Here is an 18,730-nt window from a genome sequence, read left to right as displayed (position 1 = left end):
TCTGATAGACTCTCATTGACTGCTGCGCGTCCACTGCAAGAGCCGGGCTTCCGTCCGGCTCCTGCAGTGGTAATGGGAGTAACGTCATGATGTCATGACGTCTCTCCCATAATGCAGAGCGGCCCGACCCGGGAGGATGGACGTGCGGACGGCGGCGGGAGCAGGAGCGTGGATACAGGTAAGTATTTTTCTTTTGGTTAATTTAGGTGTGTATTTCGGGGGGGGGTGGCGCGCTCTATTACAAAGAAGGGGACTACTACTGGGGGCACTACTGGGGGGGATACTACTGTGGGCACTGCTTCAGGTGGGGGGGGACCAGTACTGGGGACCACTACTGGGGGGGATACTACTGTGGGCACTGCATTGTGGGGAACCACTACAGGGGACTACCACTGGGGGGGGGATACTACTGTGGGCACTGCATCATGGGGAACCACTACTGGGGACTACCACTGGGGGGGATACTACTGTGGGCACTGCATTGTGGGGGACCACTACTGGGGACTACTACAGGGGGCACTGCATCAAAGGGGACTATATAATGGGCACTGTATAGGAGGGACTACTACTGGGGGCACTATATAAGGGGCTCACTACTGGGGGCACTGCACAGGGGGGTCCACTACAGGGGGCACTGAAAAGGGAGAACCACTACAGGGGGCACTGCATAAGGGGGACAACTACTGGGGGCACTGTATAAGGGGCACTGTATATGGGGGATCACTACTGGGGACCTGCATATGAGGGATCACTACTGGGGGCACTGTATAAGGGGAACTAATGGGGGGCTGCATAAGGGGGACCACTACAGGGGGCACTGTATATGGGGGACCACTACTAGGGGCCTGTATAAGGGGAACTAATCGGGGCCTGCATGAGGGGGGGCACTGCATAGGGGGGGACTGTATAAGGGGCACTGCATTAAGGTGCAAATGGAAAGAAATGTTCCCAGCGACAAAAAAGGGGTGTGTGTCATGTTGACATGCCCCATTTTTCAGTGGCCACATAAGGTGGGGTGGATCCATTTTCAAATTTGCCCTGGGCTCCAAATACCCTAGCTACGCCACTGCTTGGTACACACTTACATCTTATAGACTTACAGGAGTTGTAGCTGTTCACCAACAGGTTACACACTTCTGATCACATTGGTAACTTCACTTGACATTTTTGTCTGATACTTTTGGAAAACATCAAGGGACTCAATTTTGAGACCCGTTTTGTATGTTGTTGAATGCAATGTATACATGTGCACATTTATGTATGAATGTACACATTTATGTATGAATGTACACATTTATGTACTGTCCATGAGAACAGTAACACACTTATGACTACTTCCGACTGAAAAGGTGGAACAAAATAAAGCAGCTGCTGTCAAGCAAAGGCCAATTACAGTAAAGGCATATTCAAATAATTGCAAATCTAATAGATAGAGGCACAGACACAACTTTTAGGAGGTGCAGATCTTGCAGGAGGTGGTACAACAATAAGCGATGACGGTGATGACAATCAGCAGCAATACCTAGTCACTCTGATTGACTGATTGTGAATTGACCCCAACAGCTTGTAGTAAGTAATAAATTAAGGTTGCAGCTATAGTATGAAGTCATCATAGTCTATTCCCACTGCTTAACTGAATTTACCATTTAGGGCCGTATTCAATTAGGCTACGAAAATGGGTTGATGTCATTTTCGCCATTTTCACTTATCCCCATATTCAATTTCAAAGACTTTGCGCAGTTGTGAAAAGTCTTTGTCAAAAAATGGGGATAAGTTTTCACCACTGAATAGGTGGTGAAAAAAAGTGCAGAATAGGGGTTTTGGGGTACAGACTTTAAAAAGTACCCTGCAGCCCTTGGAATGTCCCCTAAAAGTAATCTGTGTCAAAAAAATTCTAAAAAGTACCATAGGACAAACTTAAAAACTAGTGAAATAGACCCAGGTGGGGTCCCCAAGTATGCGGCAGGTGTTTTCTAGAATGCGGTTGGTTGCGGCAGGTGGATTTTTGAAGAATTTTTAAGTTCCCTTTAGGGACTTGAAAATATGCTTGCACCCATTTTCATGTACCCCAGATTTGATGGGACTAGTCAGGGGCGTCTTAAAAGAGGAGAGGGCCCGTGTGCACTCCCCGTGCAGGGCCCCCTCCTCTCTCCCCGGTGGCTGGCAGCCGACTGACGCAGCTGGCCAGTCCTCTACTGCGCATGCGCAGAACACCGGAAAAATGTCCGCGGCGGCCATTTTCCAGTGTTCTGAGCAGCGCTGACACTTGCATCGCGACCACGGACAGGTAAGTTTAAAATAATATGGGTGGGCAGGGTGTGCGGTACAGGGCCCCCCATTATAGATATGCCACTGGACTAGTTGTTTACCCAAAAAAATTTTGCTAGATGCTATTCTTCACCACTTATTCAAAGACGCATAAAAGCACCTGCTGACAAATACCATCAGCAGGCCAATTCGGGGGTACCCATAGTGATCCCCCATGTCAGACCATCTTTTGGGGGTGACAGGCTGATTTCCCCAAAAGTGACAGGATTTTTCAATACTTACCTTTTCGCCGGGTCCCGTTTTTGCCGATTCCTAATTGAATACAAGGATACACAGGCACGCGCCCAATACTTTATCCCCAGGAAAACCTGCGATGACAGCGAAAAGTCCGACCTCTGACTTTTCGCCTCTAATTGAATATGGCCCTTAGACTACTTCAAGGAAGAAAACTCCAATTTGAAAAGAGAAAGAAGATATTTGTATTTCATATAATCTACTTTGTATGTAATTACATTTTATGCTGGAAATGCAACTTTAGCATTTATTCATTGCTCTCCAGGCACTATTCTCTCTTTTGTATATGACACCTCATTATTATTATAGTACTGTGTAAAACTAGGGTAGTGTGACTACTAACACAGTCACACCTTAGGGCTATGCGGTCATTACGCTAACATGGAGCCTGTGTATATACAATTATGCGCCTTACATACATTTGTTATAGCCCCCTGTTTACAAGTGGCATTGTGTGATCTCTATCATGGAGAAAATATAAGTGTTCTGATATTAAAGTCCATAAGTCTTCACTTACTTTTAATTCCTAAAATGTGTAACCAGTCTTTTACAGGTTGCAGTTTAAAATTAGCTTATTATCTCAAGTCCCCTTCATGTTGCTGGGTCACAATCATAGATTTAAAATGTATTCTTCCAAAAAAAACTTGGACCCCTGATATTCTCTCATAATGCCACTGTCAATGGGAGTACTGGCTCTCCCACAAAAGCTGAGTAAACACTGGGCGATACATTGGCCGTTCAGTCGATATAATGGCCGATGTAACGTGAGTGCGTCAGTGGGTGTGTACCCCCTATATGTCTGTGAATGATGTAGTTCACAGACATATTGCATCGGCTGTGCAGCACATCAGATGGTCAATATATCTGAAGCTATATCGTTGCATCTGCTGGTGGGTACGGGTGACCTGCCCATCGCCCATACACATGCTGCAGAGATCCGGCATTGAGTGACAGCTCAATTGGGTGGGCAAATCTAAATGTGACGTCATGCCCGACAAATTGGTCGGACGATTGGTAAGTGTAAATGCATTTACCAATCATCAGGTCGGCGGGTCGGTTTACCCATCAGCCAAGTGTGTACCCAGCATAACTGTACAAATAAATAATTTCAAGTTGAGCCACTGCTACCTGCCACTACTACCACTCATGAGTATCTCACAAATGCTATTGATAGAGGAACAGTTCCAAAAAATATACTTTGCCAGCATTTTTTCAATTGTATCTACATGGACAATTGTAGTTTTGCAACTCCCTTCTAGCCAAGGTTCTCCCTCTCCAAATACATCACCTTGGTGTATTCCACAGTTTTCAGAGCAGATGAAGGTACTGGCCTATTTTTGTATTGGGCCAGGGCAAGGCTCAGGCACTTACACTAAAAATTCATAACTCAACCATGCAGCCTATATTCGGTTTCATTCCCTCTAAAGGCCCTTATACACTAGATGATATGTTGAATGATTTGGCGATTCCGACGCATCGGAATGACAAATCGTTCAAACTGTCATATGTATTCACCCCCCTTTGCATTTTTCATGTTTTGTTGCCTCACAACCTGGAATTAAAATGGATTGTTTGAAGGTGTGCATCATTTCATTCACAGAACATGCCTACACCTGTGAAGTTGGTTTTTTTATATTGTGAATCAAACAATCTTTAGGACAACATAACAGAAAGCTTCAGCGTACATAACTTATTCACCACACTAAAGTGAGTATTTTGTCGAGCCACCTTTTGCGGCAATTACAGCTGCAAGTCACTTTGGATAAGTCTCTATGAGCTTGCCACATTTTGCCCCTGAGATTATTGCCCATTCCTCAAGGCAAAACCACTCCAGCTCCTTCATGTTGGATGGTTTCCGCTTGTGAACAGCAATCATCAAGTCTGACCACAGATTCTCAATTGGATTGGGACTGGGCTTTGACTAGGCCATTCCAACACATTTAAATGTTTCCCCTTAAAACACTTGAGTGTTGCTTTAGCAGTAAGCTTCGGGTCATTGTCCTGCTGGAAGGTGAACCTCCGTCCCTAGTCTGGCCACTAGAAACGGGGGAGTGGAGGTGCGAACGCAGGCGTGCCCGAGAGTCTTAACACTGTTTCAGAGGTGTGCAGAATTAACAGGCAGCGTCATAGTACATGTCACCTGGATGTATTTCACACTGAAGTGTTCGCAGTGCTTGTGGTAGGGTATAGTCAACCTCCATCGCTGCGTTCCCATCCGATGGTACCCGATGTACTGGTGGTTGCATACACTTCCTGGAGATGGCATGCGCAAGTGGGCATCTTAAGACAGGCTGGTGGGTGTCTCCATACACAGAGTGATCTCACGCCAAGACATAGTGGGCGATCGCCTGCCTTGCTGGGTGTGTGCCAGATTTGCATACGCTGGGTGCGAGCGAACGCATCTAGCGAGCGGGTCTGAATGAGCTCCTCTGTTCCCTGAGCCACTATTGAGGCTCTAAGGAGTCTATTTACTAAGCAGTGTTAGGAGACAGAGTGAAAAGTGATAAGGTGCCAGCCAATCAGCTCCTAACTGCCATCTCACAGGCTGTGTTTGAAAAATGACAGTTAGGAGCTGATTGGCTGGCACCTTATCACTTTTCACTCTGTCTCCTAACACTGCTTAGTAAATAGACTCCTATGTGTTATCCTGTGTATCGATCCTTCACTATGTTGGTATTGTTTACATCTCAGATTGGTTGCTTAGCAACCAAACACTACCTCCTAATAGAGCAAATACATTTGTTGATGCTTTTACCTGGTTAATATCAACATATGGTGCTTGTACCATACATTGAAATAATCGTTCATGCTCTTTTAATCTGGATTATTGAGCATGTTTACATAATGTACTTACAATTAATGTTTGTTATTTATTTTGAGTTGTATAGACACATTTATAAGTGCCTGCTGGGTCCTGTGACTTCACTTCTATGATGGCAGAACTGAGGGTCTATGTACTAAGCCTTGGAGAGAGGTAAAGTGGATGGAGATAAAGTACCAACCAATCAGCTCCTAACTGTCAGTTAGGAAAATGGCAGTTAGAAGCTGATTGGTTAGTACTTTATCTCATTCCACTTTATCTCTCTCCAAGGCTTAGTACATAGACCCCTGAGTTTCACTCCCCTTCTTTGGTTCTACTTACCTGAGGTTGAATGGAGGTACCCATAGACGGCGGCGCTACGGGGGAGTTTGATTACAGGTGAGTGCACTTTATCTTATTGATTTAGGGGCTATTTAAGTCTGTTTTCTATAGCATGTATTATGGCAGACCCTTGAGGAAGGTGGTGACACACCGAAACAGCTGATGCTATGTATTCTCTACTGCCTATACATTATGATGATAAATATTGCATCTATATACTTTAATTTGATGGCTTCTTTTGCCCATTAAATGCATTCATTACTCTATACTGGAGTGCTGGTTTCTGCTTTTTCATGGACCACTGGTGGAGTTGAGGAAGTGACGGTTATACATAAGAAATTATCCTTTAATAAACTAAAGATCCAGTCACTGGGATTAATAGACATTTAGAAATAATAAGTAACAATGTCTCGCCATAATAGCATCAATCTCCAAACGATACTTTTGAAGATGTTACAGATGTATGCACTTGTGCAAATAGTATGGTTGTTGTCCTCAACTAGAATAAGTGGTATATTTACTAAAGTGCAGGTTTTTAGAAGCGGAGTTGTTGCCCATAGCAACCAATCACATTCTAGCTATTATCTACTAGAAGGTGGTAGTTAAATAATAGCTTGAGTCTGATTGGTTGCTAAGAGCAACAACTCCACTTCTGAACATTTGCACTTTAGTTCATATACCCCTAAGATGGAGGATATAAATGAATTTTTGAAAATCCAGAACCATGATGTGTTGGTAGCTGCAGGAACTATGGGGCTGATTCAGCAAAAGATGCAGATTCTAGTATTAACGGCGATTCACGATTATTGGGAATCTGCGCATGCACAGGACCTGTTTTGCACATAACGGGTCATGCGAGATTGCACACTGCCCCCCCCCTCCTTTGCTTCTGCCTTATTGACAGTCAGAGCTGTTTTGGGGGCAGTGTGAGGACAGCCTGCATTCCCGGAAAAGGGGACGTGTCGTCCCCATTTTCCAGGAGGGAGGAGGCCAGGGTCAGCGTCTTCTTGACCTCGCAAGCCAGCCAGCCTGTGTTAGCTGAGGCATACTTAGCCGGCTGGTACCACACAACAGATTCCGATCGATGGTCGCGATGGTAATCCCAGGCTGCGATCTTGGGTGCAGTGCTGGGATCGCAGAGACTGACAAGAGGCGTCTCTTCACTTCAGACGCCTCCTGCAGCATTACAATTTTAGCAGGATGGAATTGCAAAGTCCCGTTTGTGCGGCTTTGCAATTCCGTCGACTGATGAGTGAGTCCCTATGTCCACAATGGATAGAGAGCTAGTGGCTGTTAGTATGTTCTCTTCTAAGAATCCCACCACAATGTGTAGAAGCGGAGTCTAAATCCACCATTGTGTGGGACATGCGTCGATGGTCCATAGACCAGGGAGATGTAATGGTAACATATTGTGTGTGTGTATATATATATATATATATATATATATATATATATATATATATATATGTGTGTGTGTTGTATTTTAAAATTTTGTATATTATGTATTATCCCAATTAGTATGTACTTATTGTATATTTATTCAATTATTTAATTTTATGTGGTCAAAGCATTATTTCTATTAGTTCTGAGTAATCAAGTGAATGCAGCGCTGTCTCTACTTTTTTTTTATTTAAGCTAAGTCATTTAGCCTGATTATGAGATGTACACTAATGTCACTGCTGCTGCGAAGTAGTATGCAGCGACTGCAATAATTATGCAAATATCGCAGCTGCTGGGATTTTCATTGAGATGTTCACCAGCAGCTTCGTAAAACAAAGCGAAACATCGGGATTGCGTCCATCTCTGACTTAGGCCCTTTGTTTGAGGTGCTGTTTTGAACTACACTATGGGCTAAGGTCTATGTACTGTTTGTCATGACTAAAGGTGGGTACACTCTAGACCAGTGGTTCCCAAACTGTGGGTCTCATTCAGACCCGGTCGCAAGCACCGTTGTGCTTGCAACCGGGTCGATGGGTAGCCCTGCGCACGCGCATCGGCCGCACTGCTCCGGAGCTCGCTACAAAAGGGGCGGCTGTTGATGTTGATCAACAGCTCGCCCCGTTTTGTAGGCGGGTTGGGGGGGTGGTTAACGAACGCCTACCGTTTTGTGGGCAGCCGCACTGACATCATCAGTGATGTCAGTGGGGAGCTTCCTGCTCCATCAGAGCAGAAAGCTCCCTGGGGCTTGCGGTTGCCGAGACCCAACCTTAGAGTTTCATCGCAAGCCCCAATGGTCGCGATGGTGATCACCATCGCGACCATCAACCTGGTTGGTCGTTAAGCTGTGGGTGGTAACCCACAGCTTAACTAACGACCAGGAAGCCGCACTTCAAAAATGAAGCGGCCGCCCTCATTCAGAAAGAGCGATCGCTTCTTGCGACCACCTCTGAATGAAGGCCTATGTGCCTAGGCACCCTGGGGTGCCTTGGGACACTTGCGGGGGTGCCTCAGGTTGGTGGCCTAGCACAAAATAAAATTATTTGTGGTCAATGTAATTTAAATATATGGACAAACAGAAGCGCAAACCTGTCCACCACCACATAACTGACCCAAAAGATGACAGGTAAGCACAATTTACTTTACAAAATTTTTTTCTGAATTTCTGAATAACAAACTATTGGCTTAGGGCATACATGCCTACCCTCCCGGTTTTCGCGGGAGGCTCCCGATTTTTCGGGTAACCCCCCGCACCCCCGGTAGGGTAGGCATTTCTCCCGCATTCTGCCCACTTCCTAGTGAAGTGGGCAGAATTAGGAGAATACCCGCGGCGATCGCGGGTCTCCGTGAAGGGGGCGGGGCTTAAGCTGTGATTCTGCATGAATCACAGCATTTGGCCCACGCCCCTATGTAAATTGTGCCCAATCGCGGCAATTTTACCATGAGGGGGCGGGGCTTAATGACGCGAATCGTCAAGCCCCGCCCCCGTCGGCCCCCTGCTGCTTCTCTTACCCGGGCTTCTCCCGGGAAGAGAATATTAAAGGTAGTCAACCCTGGCTTAGGGGTGCCGTGAAAACAATGCTAATACTGTAGGGCACCGTGATTCAAAAAAGTTTGGGAACCACTGCTAGACGATATGTCTTCAAATCCCGCGGATTGGAGCGACATCGGGTATTTCGTCTAGTGTGTACCCATGATATGTGTGCTCTGCTCCCACGGGTCGTTAGTGATATCCCCCATCGGCTCTACTGCAGGTTTAGTATTTGGACCAAAACGGCGACTACCCTGACACTGTTATGGCTGGTGGTATGTGTATAAGAACAGTTTCCCATATTTGTTTACAAATGGTGAGTGCCCTCTTTCTACTTATATATACCTAAATAGACGAATATGGATTACATATGAAGCTGCACCCCTAAAGCTGCAATACTGAATAGTGAGTGGTTGTTTCACTCATGCATAGGAACAAAGTAGAGGTGGAAGGCCATTAGTCCAGCAGCATATCTTGCATGTAACGTGAATTTTCTTTATAAATGCTTGTGTACTGATTTGTGTACTGTAGGCTATTGTCAATATGTATTATGCATTTACATTTTCACATTGTGCTTGGCTAATCCACTTTCTTCTCCTCTATTAGAAACAATTATGCTATCAGCAGTAAAGACAAACAGCACTAAACAAATACAGTGTGTACAGTATGTGACTCATATTACACACACCTGACCTTTTGTCTGTAAAATGTACACAGGGGGTATAGCTCAGTGGTAGAGCATTCGACTGCAGATCGAGAGGTCCTTGGTTCAAATCCGAGTGCCCCCTTCATTTTTTTTACTTATCAATTTCATAAATGCGCCTACATTTACATACACATGGCTCATTAGCAATGGTTCAGAAGCAAGCAACTTCAATGTTAATATAATATCATTGAAATATCTAATGAATATTGGGGCAGATGTATGAAGCTCTGGGAAGTGATAAAGTGCAGAGTGATAAACGACCAACCAATCAGCTCCCAACTGTCATTTTTCAAACACATCCTGTAACATGACAGTTGGGAGCTGAGTGGCTGGTCGTTTATCACTCTGCACTTTATCACTTCCCAGAGATTCATACATCTGCCCCACTGTCCTGTAACTGCAATCTGCATGTTTTTTGTCAGTTTCAGATGTCTGAGTGATTCATAGGGCATGATTCTGAGGACCTGATTCAGAGGTGGATGCACTGCACATGCGTCTCAATTGTCTCCATGCAGAGTTGAAGTTATTTCAGTCACTTGCAGGGAGAAGTGTAGCGAGCACTTTTGTGCGAATCGGTCTTTCGGCCAGGCGAAGGGTGCGAGGCGTTTAAACGCTGCACCAACGGCAATTCACACCATTCGCCGGCAAATTGAATTCCCCCCTTTATAGATGTTTCATTTTCTCTCCTGAGTATAAAAAAAGAAGCTGCCATCCATTTGAGAGAAGTTACAATTGTTTCTAAATTTGATAGGCAGATTGACTCATATTGCACATATAGCTTGGAGAGGGATAAAGTAGTAACCAATCAACTTCTAACTTACATTTTACAGGTTGTGTTTGATAAATGACAGGCGCTGATTGGTTGGTCCTTTATCTTTCACAATGTTATCTCTTCAAGCTCAAATAAATATCTTGTAATAATACTGTGTCCAAAAAAAGCAGTCATGTATTACTATTGCAGTCAATAATTATTGTATTATATATATATATATTTTATATTTGTATTGCTTTGATTAAATATATTATTGCTAATATCATTTGCTTGACAGAAATATTTCTGTACAATATTCAGTGCTACACTTTTTCTATTGCTATATTTCCTACTAGGGGTTCAGAAATGTCTGCTTTTCTTCTGGTGGGCTGCTACTTGTACTCATTTTTATAGAAGCACCCAAAATCAGCACTTGATTAATCTTCTGTTCTCTTATTGTTCAGTATTAAGCTGATATTTCTGTGCAGTTGTCATCCTAGCATGTCATTGTTGGCGAATATCAGGAATAAAGTAAATCTTTAACCTACAGGTATGCTGGTACTCATATGTATCTACTAATCTTACTGTCAAAAACTAAAATGATCATCTGCGAGTAACCTTTTATTTATCTCCCAATATGCAAGTGGCTACAGTAATATTTATTAGAATGTCTGCCAGTTCTATCTCATTTACAACTTATGACATCATTAGCAGTGGTAGCTCCAGAGGTGGGACTGCAGCAGCGTCCAAAATTGAAATAGGGGAGCCACACCAACTGCCACTCTAAACGCTGCCAAACATCACCAGCTGGGACTCACTGGCAGTTGGTTTGGCTCCCCTATTTCAAGTTTGGAGCCACATCTGATCATTAGTGAAAGTCAGGAAGAGACAGATAACAGTAAATATAGAGTAAATATCTGAAAAAAGGTTATGATGCCTGCAACAAAAAATAAAAAAGTTAGATAAAGTTCTTTATGTATTATTGATTAAGAAATTTACTTTAGTCAACTTTAAAGATGTATTTGAGCTATAAGAAAAGTAATTCTGGATTTTTATTGGTAAGTAGACAATCGTAGACAATACTACTAAACAATGTAATTATTAAAAAAAAAAACTTAGTAAATTATATTCTTTGTTCCATATAAACTCACCAGATCTCTGTTCTCTGACAAGTCCAAAGCTTTTAAATGTTCATTGTGTAGAGACTGACTCTGGACAGATAACAGCAGATAAAACACTCCCAGGATGGAGGGGTTCATTTTCTGACTTCTTTTCTCTTGTGAGTAAACAGCAATTATTAGATATGCAGTAATTAGGTCTTTATTTAGAGTCTAAACTGCCTCAGGCATCATGATTTAGGGGGCGGTGCAACAAGAGATAAAGTAGAGAGATAAGATATCAACCAATCAACTCCTAACTGTCATTTTATAGGCTGTGTTTGAAAAATATCAGGAAGTGATTGGTTGGTAGTTTATCTTTCTCCATTTTATCTCTCTCCAAGGTTTGATAAATCTCCTCCTAAATGTCTTATATTATTACTTGTGTACCTCATATATTCATTGCACCCCTGTCTTGCACCACTTCCTCCATTAGTATTGCTGGGGTTAAATATTTCCTAGGTAAAAACCAAGGCACAATTCAAATAAGTTAAATTGGGTTGGGTGCGGTGGGTATGGGATGTCAGTGCCCGGGATCCGGAGGTCAGAATCCCGCTGGCATCCCAACAGGGTTAGGATACCAACACCTCTCAGTCAACCCTAACCTCCCCCCAGGACCCTAAACCTAACCATCCCCCTTAGTGTCTAACCTTCCCCCTAGTGCCTAACCCTCCCCCTAACCCCACTACTTTATGTAAGAATGCTGGCAACTGTCGTTATTATACCCGCATCCTGTTCAATCAATGTGAAGCCATTTTTGTGCTGCCCTAGTATTTGTTTGGGTTGTCTCTTTTGTAAAATATGGATTTTTCTATATAGCAGATTGTATAATGAAAGTGTTTATTTCTGCTTATTGGCATCTATGGCTCTGCCACACTTGTAGTTGTAGTGGTTTTAATATATGGTTTCCTAAAAGTAGTGTAAATTATGTATGCAGCATTTCAATATATGATGAGTTAATAATTATAAACATTTATGGGATATAGGGGCAGATGCATCAAACCTTGGAGAGAGATAAAGTAGAGAGAGATAAGGTACCAACCAATCAGCTCCTACCTGTCATGTTACAGGCTGTGTTTGAAAAATATCAGGAAGTGATTGGTTGGTAGTTTATCTTTCTCCATTTTATCTCTCTCCAAGGTTTGATAAATCTCCTCCTAAATGCCTTAAATCATTACTTGTGTACCTCATATATTCATCTGTGTTTGAAAAATTACATTTAGGAGCTGATTGGTTGATACGTTATCTCTCTCCAATTTATCTCTCTCCAAGGTTTTGATACATATCCCCCTTCGTATGCGGAATGCTTGGAATTGAGGGTTTTCTGGATAATAGGTTTTCTGCAATTTGAAGCGCTAAACTATTTTTAAAAATGACCCTTCTTACTCAACACTTCCTTTAACATCCCCCTTATGAAATAGTTTGTGAAAAAGTAGTGAATATTGAAGGACATGCATAGTGATTATAAGCCTTATTCTGAGTTGCACGCAGGCACGGCTTTGTCTTTTGCCGCGGATCCGTTTTGCTGTGTCTGCATCTTTATGCTAATACCAATTTCATTACATCTGAGACACCCTCTTGCAGTGTCTTGTGGCGGTGCAAATTCATCTCGGTGCATCTGTAGACGCATCATCGAAACTTGCCCTATGACGGTTTCTCTGTCTGAGTATGGCGTACCGTTTGAGCGGATGTGCGTCTAAACCGATCATACAGTATTCAGACGCGCTCCTGCCTGCTCAGCCCCCCCTTTTGGCTACCTCCAAGGAAATCCCACTAACCACACACCCTGCTTCCAAATTTGTTCTGTGTCTCGGTAAGGTAACAATCTCAGTATTACCAAACAGTAGAAATGATTTGTCTGTGCTTTCAGTTCTGGTTTTCCTACCTTTTGGGTAATGGATTAATGAGCTGCTATTAGAAGGGAGTTGCTATGTTGCTTCCTCATCAGAGGTAGTGTAGGGAGCACAGCACAACAAAATCAGCAATATGTGAGTTACAAAGTCTACCTCATTACAATAAGTTTTCAATTAATACATTTTTAGATTAAGTATTGTTATTATAGTGTGTAAACATATTTTTACAACAGGCATTATTTTAACATAATATTACTTTAAAATATAATCAACAAATAAATATTGTATTTGTAAATTCTTTAGATTTCTTATATCACTCCTTTTAATACGTATTTCTTATAGTTTAGTAAACTATAAGAAACAAAATCAATGTTATGTTAATCAGCCCATTCCCAATACCAGTAAATATATTTTATTTATTATTTTTTTTACATTTGTTTTGACTTATTTTTGTGTATTGCAATTACATATAGACATGAATTATTATTATTATTAATAATAATAATAATCATAATAATAATAATAATAACTACACTTATGCAGAAAAAAAGCATGATACTTTCCCTTTAGAATGTCATTACAATTTGAATAAATATACTTTACATGATATTACTAATATGATATGACTTTCTGTCAGGGATGTATAACAAGCAAAGGATTTAATAGTTACCCACCTGCAGATTTCCTTTTTTTCAGGGAGAAGTTGTGAGATCTCAGAGGTTTTGCTGTCCATCCCTTTATATATTCGTCACTCTGTAAATTGGAGGATGGAATGAGAATAAAGGTGGGAGGGAATGGAGTGGAAAGGAGAGGTTCATACCTGCTAAGTGTGCCTGCTATTTGTCAGATCAGCCTGCATAGCTGTCACTCTTCTGGATTAGTGTTAGAAAGTAAGTAGAAACTTAAAATACACATGAGCATGTACCTAGGGAAATGGCAAATTATATATATATATGTATATATATATATATATATATATATATACATACATACCAACATACAATACTGTGCAAAAGTTTTAGGAAGATATGGAAAAATGCTACAAAGTAAGAATGCTTATAAAAATAGAAGTGTTCATTCATTTTTATCAATTAAGAAAATGCAAAGTGAATGAACAGTAAGGAAATCTAAGCCAAATCAACATTTGGTGTGATCACCCTTGCCTTCAAAACAGGATCAATTCTTCTGGGTACACTTGCACAGAGTCAGGGATTTTGTAGAATTATAGTCAGGTGTATGATTAATTATACCAAACAGGTGATAATGATCATCATGCTCATATGTAAATTGAAACACAGTCATTAACAGCTGTGTAGGAGGTTTAAAACTGGGTGAGGAATAGCCAAACTCTACTACAAAGGTGAGGTTGTGGAAGACAGTTTCATGTCACAGGTCATACACCATGGCAAGACTGAGCACAGCAACAATGGACAAGGTAGTTATACTGCATCAGCAAGGTCTCTTCCAGGCAAATATTTCAAAGCAGACTGGAGTTTCAAATGTGCTGTTCAAGCTCTTGTGAAGAAGCACAAAGAAACAGACAACAATGAGGACCGTAGACGCAGTGGTCAGCCAAGGAAACTCAGTGCATCAGATGAAAGACACATCATGCTCACTTCCCTTCAAAATTGGAGGATGTCCAGTAGTGCCATCAGCTGAGAACTGGCAGAAACCAGTGGGACCAAGGTACACCCATCTACTGTTCGGAGAAGTCTGTCCAGAAGTGGTCTAATAGAAGAATTGCAGCCAAAAAGCCATACCTTCGACATGGAAACAAGGCCAAGTGACTCAACTATGCACAAATGCACAAAAACATAGGAAATGGGGTGCAGAAAAATGGCAGCAGGTGCTCTGGACTGATGAGTCAAATTTGAAATGTTTGGCTGTAACAGAAGGCAGTTTGTTCATCGAAGGGCTGGAAAGTATTACAATAATGAGTGTCTGCAGGCAACAGTGAAGCATGGTGGAGGTTCCTTGCAAGTTTGGGGCTGCATTTCAGCAAATGGAGTTGAGGATTTGGTCCTGATTAATGGTGTCCTCAATGCTGAGAAATTCAGGCAGGTACTTATCCACCATGCAATATCATCAGGGAGGCGTCTGATTGCTCCAAATTTATTCTGCAGCAGGACAACGACCCCAAACATACAGCCAATCTCATTAAGGCCCTTATTCAGTGTAAAGAAGAACAAGGTGTCCTAGAAGTGATGATATGGCCACCACAGAGCCCTGATCTCAACATCATTGAGTCTGTCTGGGATTACATGAAGAGACAGAAGGATTTGAGCAAGCCTACATCGACAGAAGATCTGTGGTTAGTTCTCCAAGATGTTTGAAACAACCTCCCTGCTCAGTTCCTTCAAAAATTGTGTGCAAGTGTACCTAGAAGAATTGATGCTGTTTTGAAGGCAAAGGGTGGTCACACCAAATATTGATTTGATTTAGATTTCTCTTCTGTTAATTCACTTTACATTTTGTTAATTGCTAAAAATAAACCATTATCACCTCTGCTTTTTAAAGCATTTTCCCACACCTGCCTAAAACTTGTGCACAGTACTGTATTTATATATATATATATATACACACACACACATTTTATATATATATATATATATATATATATATATATAGTCAAAAATCCACTGCACTCGCCACTCCCAGATTTGGGGTGCAGACCTGCACTCGCCATTCCCAGGAATGGGGTGCAAGTGGCTTGTGACCACATTGCTTAAATAAATAAAATCAATGCATTTAAGCCTGGATTGATCAATGCATTTAAGCCTGCAGCCCACATCACGGGACCCCACTTCTCTGCAGGTCCTACACTATCTGTCACACTGATGGAAACCTGGTTGCTTCTATCACATAGTTTAAACTGAAATTTTTTTACCTGGTTTAAAGCTCACCTGCCAACTACTGGCTTTTAAAGGCAAGGCAGTCACAAAACAAAGCTTCTATCATACTACCAAAAAGGCAGCTGACACAGGTTATTATAAACTATATATAGTATCCTGAAGGAATGGCACTCTGAGACAACGGCAAATCAAAGTTCAGTGTACTCAAATCAAACGTTTACAGGGTCTCGTTTTCATACCGTATGTGTGTATTGTCCTGACGACAGGGCTGAGACCCTGAAAACGTTTGATGTGAATACACTGAACTTTTATTTGCCGTTGTCTCCGAGTGCCATTTCTTCTGGACACTGGATAACAATATTATATTGTGCACCGGAGCAAGTTGTTTCTTATTTCTGAGAGTGCCGGCAGACTGTGCTAGTTTATATATATATATATATATATATATATATATATATATATATACACAAAGTAAAAATTATCCTATAGATTGTAAGGTAGCGAGCGGGGCCCTCTTACCTTTACAACCCAGTCTTGTTCTATTAATGTTGATTAATATTGTAAAGCACAACGGAATATGCTGCGCTATATAAGAAACTGTTAATAAATAAGTAAATACTTGTGTAGAGCACTGGCAGCGCATCAGCCTTCTGTCACCTCTGACACACCAAAATGCCGGTTCTCTTCAGTGACCAGGAGCTGGGCACTGCACTGTGATGTTGGGCCGGGTACACATTACAACGACAGCCAATTGTGCAGATGGTTGGGGCGATTCCCCTTCACCCCAGACCATCACAGATTGGTCGTACACACTACGCGATTAAATAAACGGCAGAATGATACCTCGTTCCATCCTTCATTAAAATGCACAGCCGCACATATATTGTTAGATTGACCATGCAGCATGGTCAATCAAACGTTCTCGTATATGCCATCTGCAGGAACACACAATTGTGCACACACATTAGATGATATTCACGATTTGTCGTTCCAATATGGCAAATCACGATGATATTGTTCTAATGTGTACCCAGCCTTAGTTTGCAGCGCCCTGCTCCCGGTTACTGAGGAGGAGCCGACAGTGCAGGGAGAGTCTCTAGGGGCAGCCCAGCATCTCTGTGAGTGCTAGGAACGTTGCCAGAGTGTTGAAACCGCACAGTCATTCCCACTCCAAGTAAGGCCCCGTCCCCTTTCACCCGCATGCACATTCAGGGCCCGATTCAGACCCGGTCGCAAGGCTGCATTCACACGTAGCCCGCCAATGTTTGCAATCTGCGCATGCGTACAAGATGCAGTGCAAGTGCGCAAACCAGTCACTGTGATCGGGAAGCGTTCGCACCCTGGGCCTGATTCAGACCCGCTCACTAAGATGCATACTCTCGCTGCTGCCGATGGTATGCAGTGTGTGTATGCATGTGCGCGTGCGTATGCATCGCAGTGCGCATGTGCATACCTTAGCGAAAGTTCACAATGCGTTCGCTCGCTGCACATAGACAGCCCAGCAGGGTGAGTGACAGGGGAAGCCATTTGTAGGTGGTAACAGGGACTGGCCATTAAAAACGGGGGAGTGGAGGGCCAAATGCAGGCGTGCCTGAGCGTCTCAATAGCATTTTAGATGTGTGCATAATTAAAAGACAGCATCATAGTACACATCACCTTGCTTGTTTTTACACTGAAGTGCTCGCAGTGCTTGCTGCAGGGTATGGTCAACCTCAAGTGCTGTGATAGCATCCGATGTACCGATGGTTGCATACACTTCCTGGACATGACGTGCACAAGTGGGCATCTTAAAACAGGCTGGTGGGTATCTGCATACACTATGTGATCGCTCTGTAAGAAATACTGGGCTAATGCACTGCTGTGCATGTGCCATTTGCATACACATCGTGCGAGCGATCGCATCTAGCGAGCGGCTCTGAATCAGGCACCCTGTACATAGACGCTTTGCTACAATGAATGACACGACGAGCCATTTGTGGGTGGTGACAGGGGATGGGCAATGGAAACGGGGGTGTGATGGTACAAGCGCAGGCGTATCTGTGCATCTTGACGCTGTTTCAGGGGCGTGCATAGTTAAGATGCAGCGTCATAGTACATGTCACATGGCTGTGTTACACACTACACCACTAGCAGTGCTTGCGGTAGGGTATGGTCAGCCACAAGTGCTGTGTATGGGTCCGATGTTACTCGATATTACCCATTGTTTAATACACTTCCTGGAGATGACGTGTGTTACTAAGGGAATGTGGGTGTCTTGTGACAGGCTGGTGGGTGTCTAAATACATACCTCGATCGCACGGCAAGACATAGTGGGCGCGCTAATGTTTTGCTAGCGATCGCGGGATTTGCATACTTTGGCAACTGACGGCTGCGTGCAAATGCATCTAGCGAGCGGGTCTGAATTGGGCCCTCAGTGCGCAGTTGGTTTCCTTACCACGCCGGGTGTCACCAACCCCAGTGAAGCCACTGCTCAGCATAATACTTGTATCTACCAGATCAGTCCACAGCAGATATTGCCACTTGCTTCAAGCTGACCTTGCTGACCAGTGCCATTCCCATTTGCAATAAGGGCGGGCACGCAGCAATACTGGCATATTTACAGTTATTAACCTGTATGGGTAAAATGCTCTAAGTAGCATTACACCTGTGTCGGGATCCCGGCTCAGGCATTGTCATGTTGTCAAAAGAAAAAGTAAAGGGTTGATCCTCTAGGCTCTGCCAAGATGGAAAAGCAGCTGT

At 42.9% G+C, this 18,730-nt stretch overlaps 1 protein-coding gene and 1 non-coding gene across 2 annotated transcripts in view; one reads left to right on the top strand and one right to left on the bottom strand.

The window, feature by feature from the left end:
• LOC148525668 (uncharacterized) overlaps positions 1 to 18,730 on the bottom strand; it is an 80,801-nt gene that overhangs the window by 10,947 nt on the left and 51,124 nt on the right. Inside the window, exons 3-4 of the mRNA XM_088470720.1 lie at positions 13,814 to 13,892; positions 11,281 to 11,405 (exon numbers count right to left, since the gene is read on the bottom strand). Of these exons, the coding sequence (XP_088326846.1) occupies positions 11,281 to 11,405; positions 13,814 to 13,892 (204 nt within the window). The remainder of the gene's footprint in view (positions 1 to 11,280; positions 11,406 to 13,813; positions 13,893 to 18,730) is intronic.
• Positions 9,389 to 9,460, top strand: TRNAC-GCA (transfer RNA cysteine (anticodon GCA)). The gene has a single exon. It is a non-coding gene; the product is annotated as a tRNA-Cys (tRNA).

The sequence above is a fragment of the Taudactylus pleione genome, unplaced genomic scaffold, assembly GCF_031769625.1.
Source record: "Taudactylus pleione unplaced genomic scaffold, aTauple2 ptg000102l, whole genome shotgun sequence".
Lineage (NCBI taxonomy): Eukaryota > Metazoa > Chordata > Amphibia > Anura > Myobatrachidae > Taudactylus > Taudactylus pleione.
Note: the sequence above shows the minus strand (reverse complement) of the source record. Positions and strands in the feature narration are given on the sequence as shown.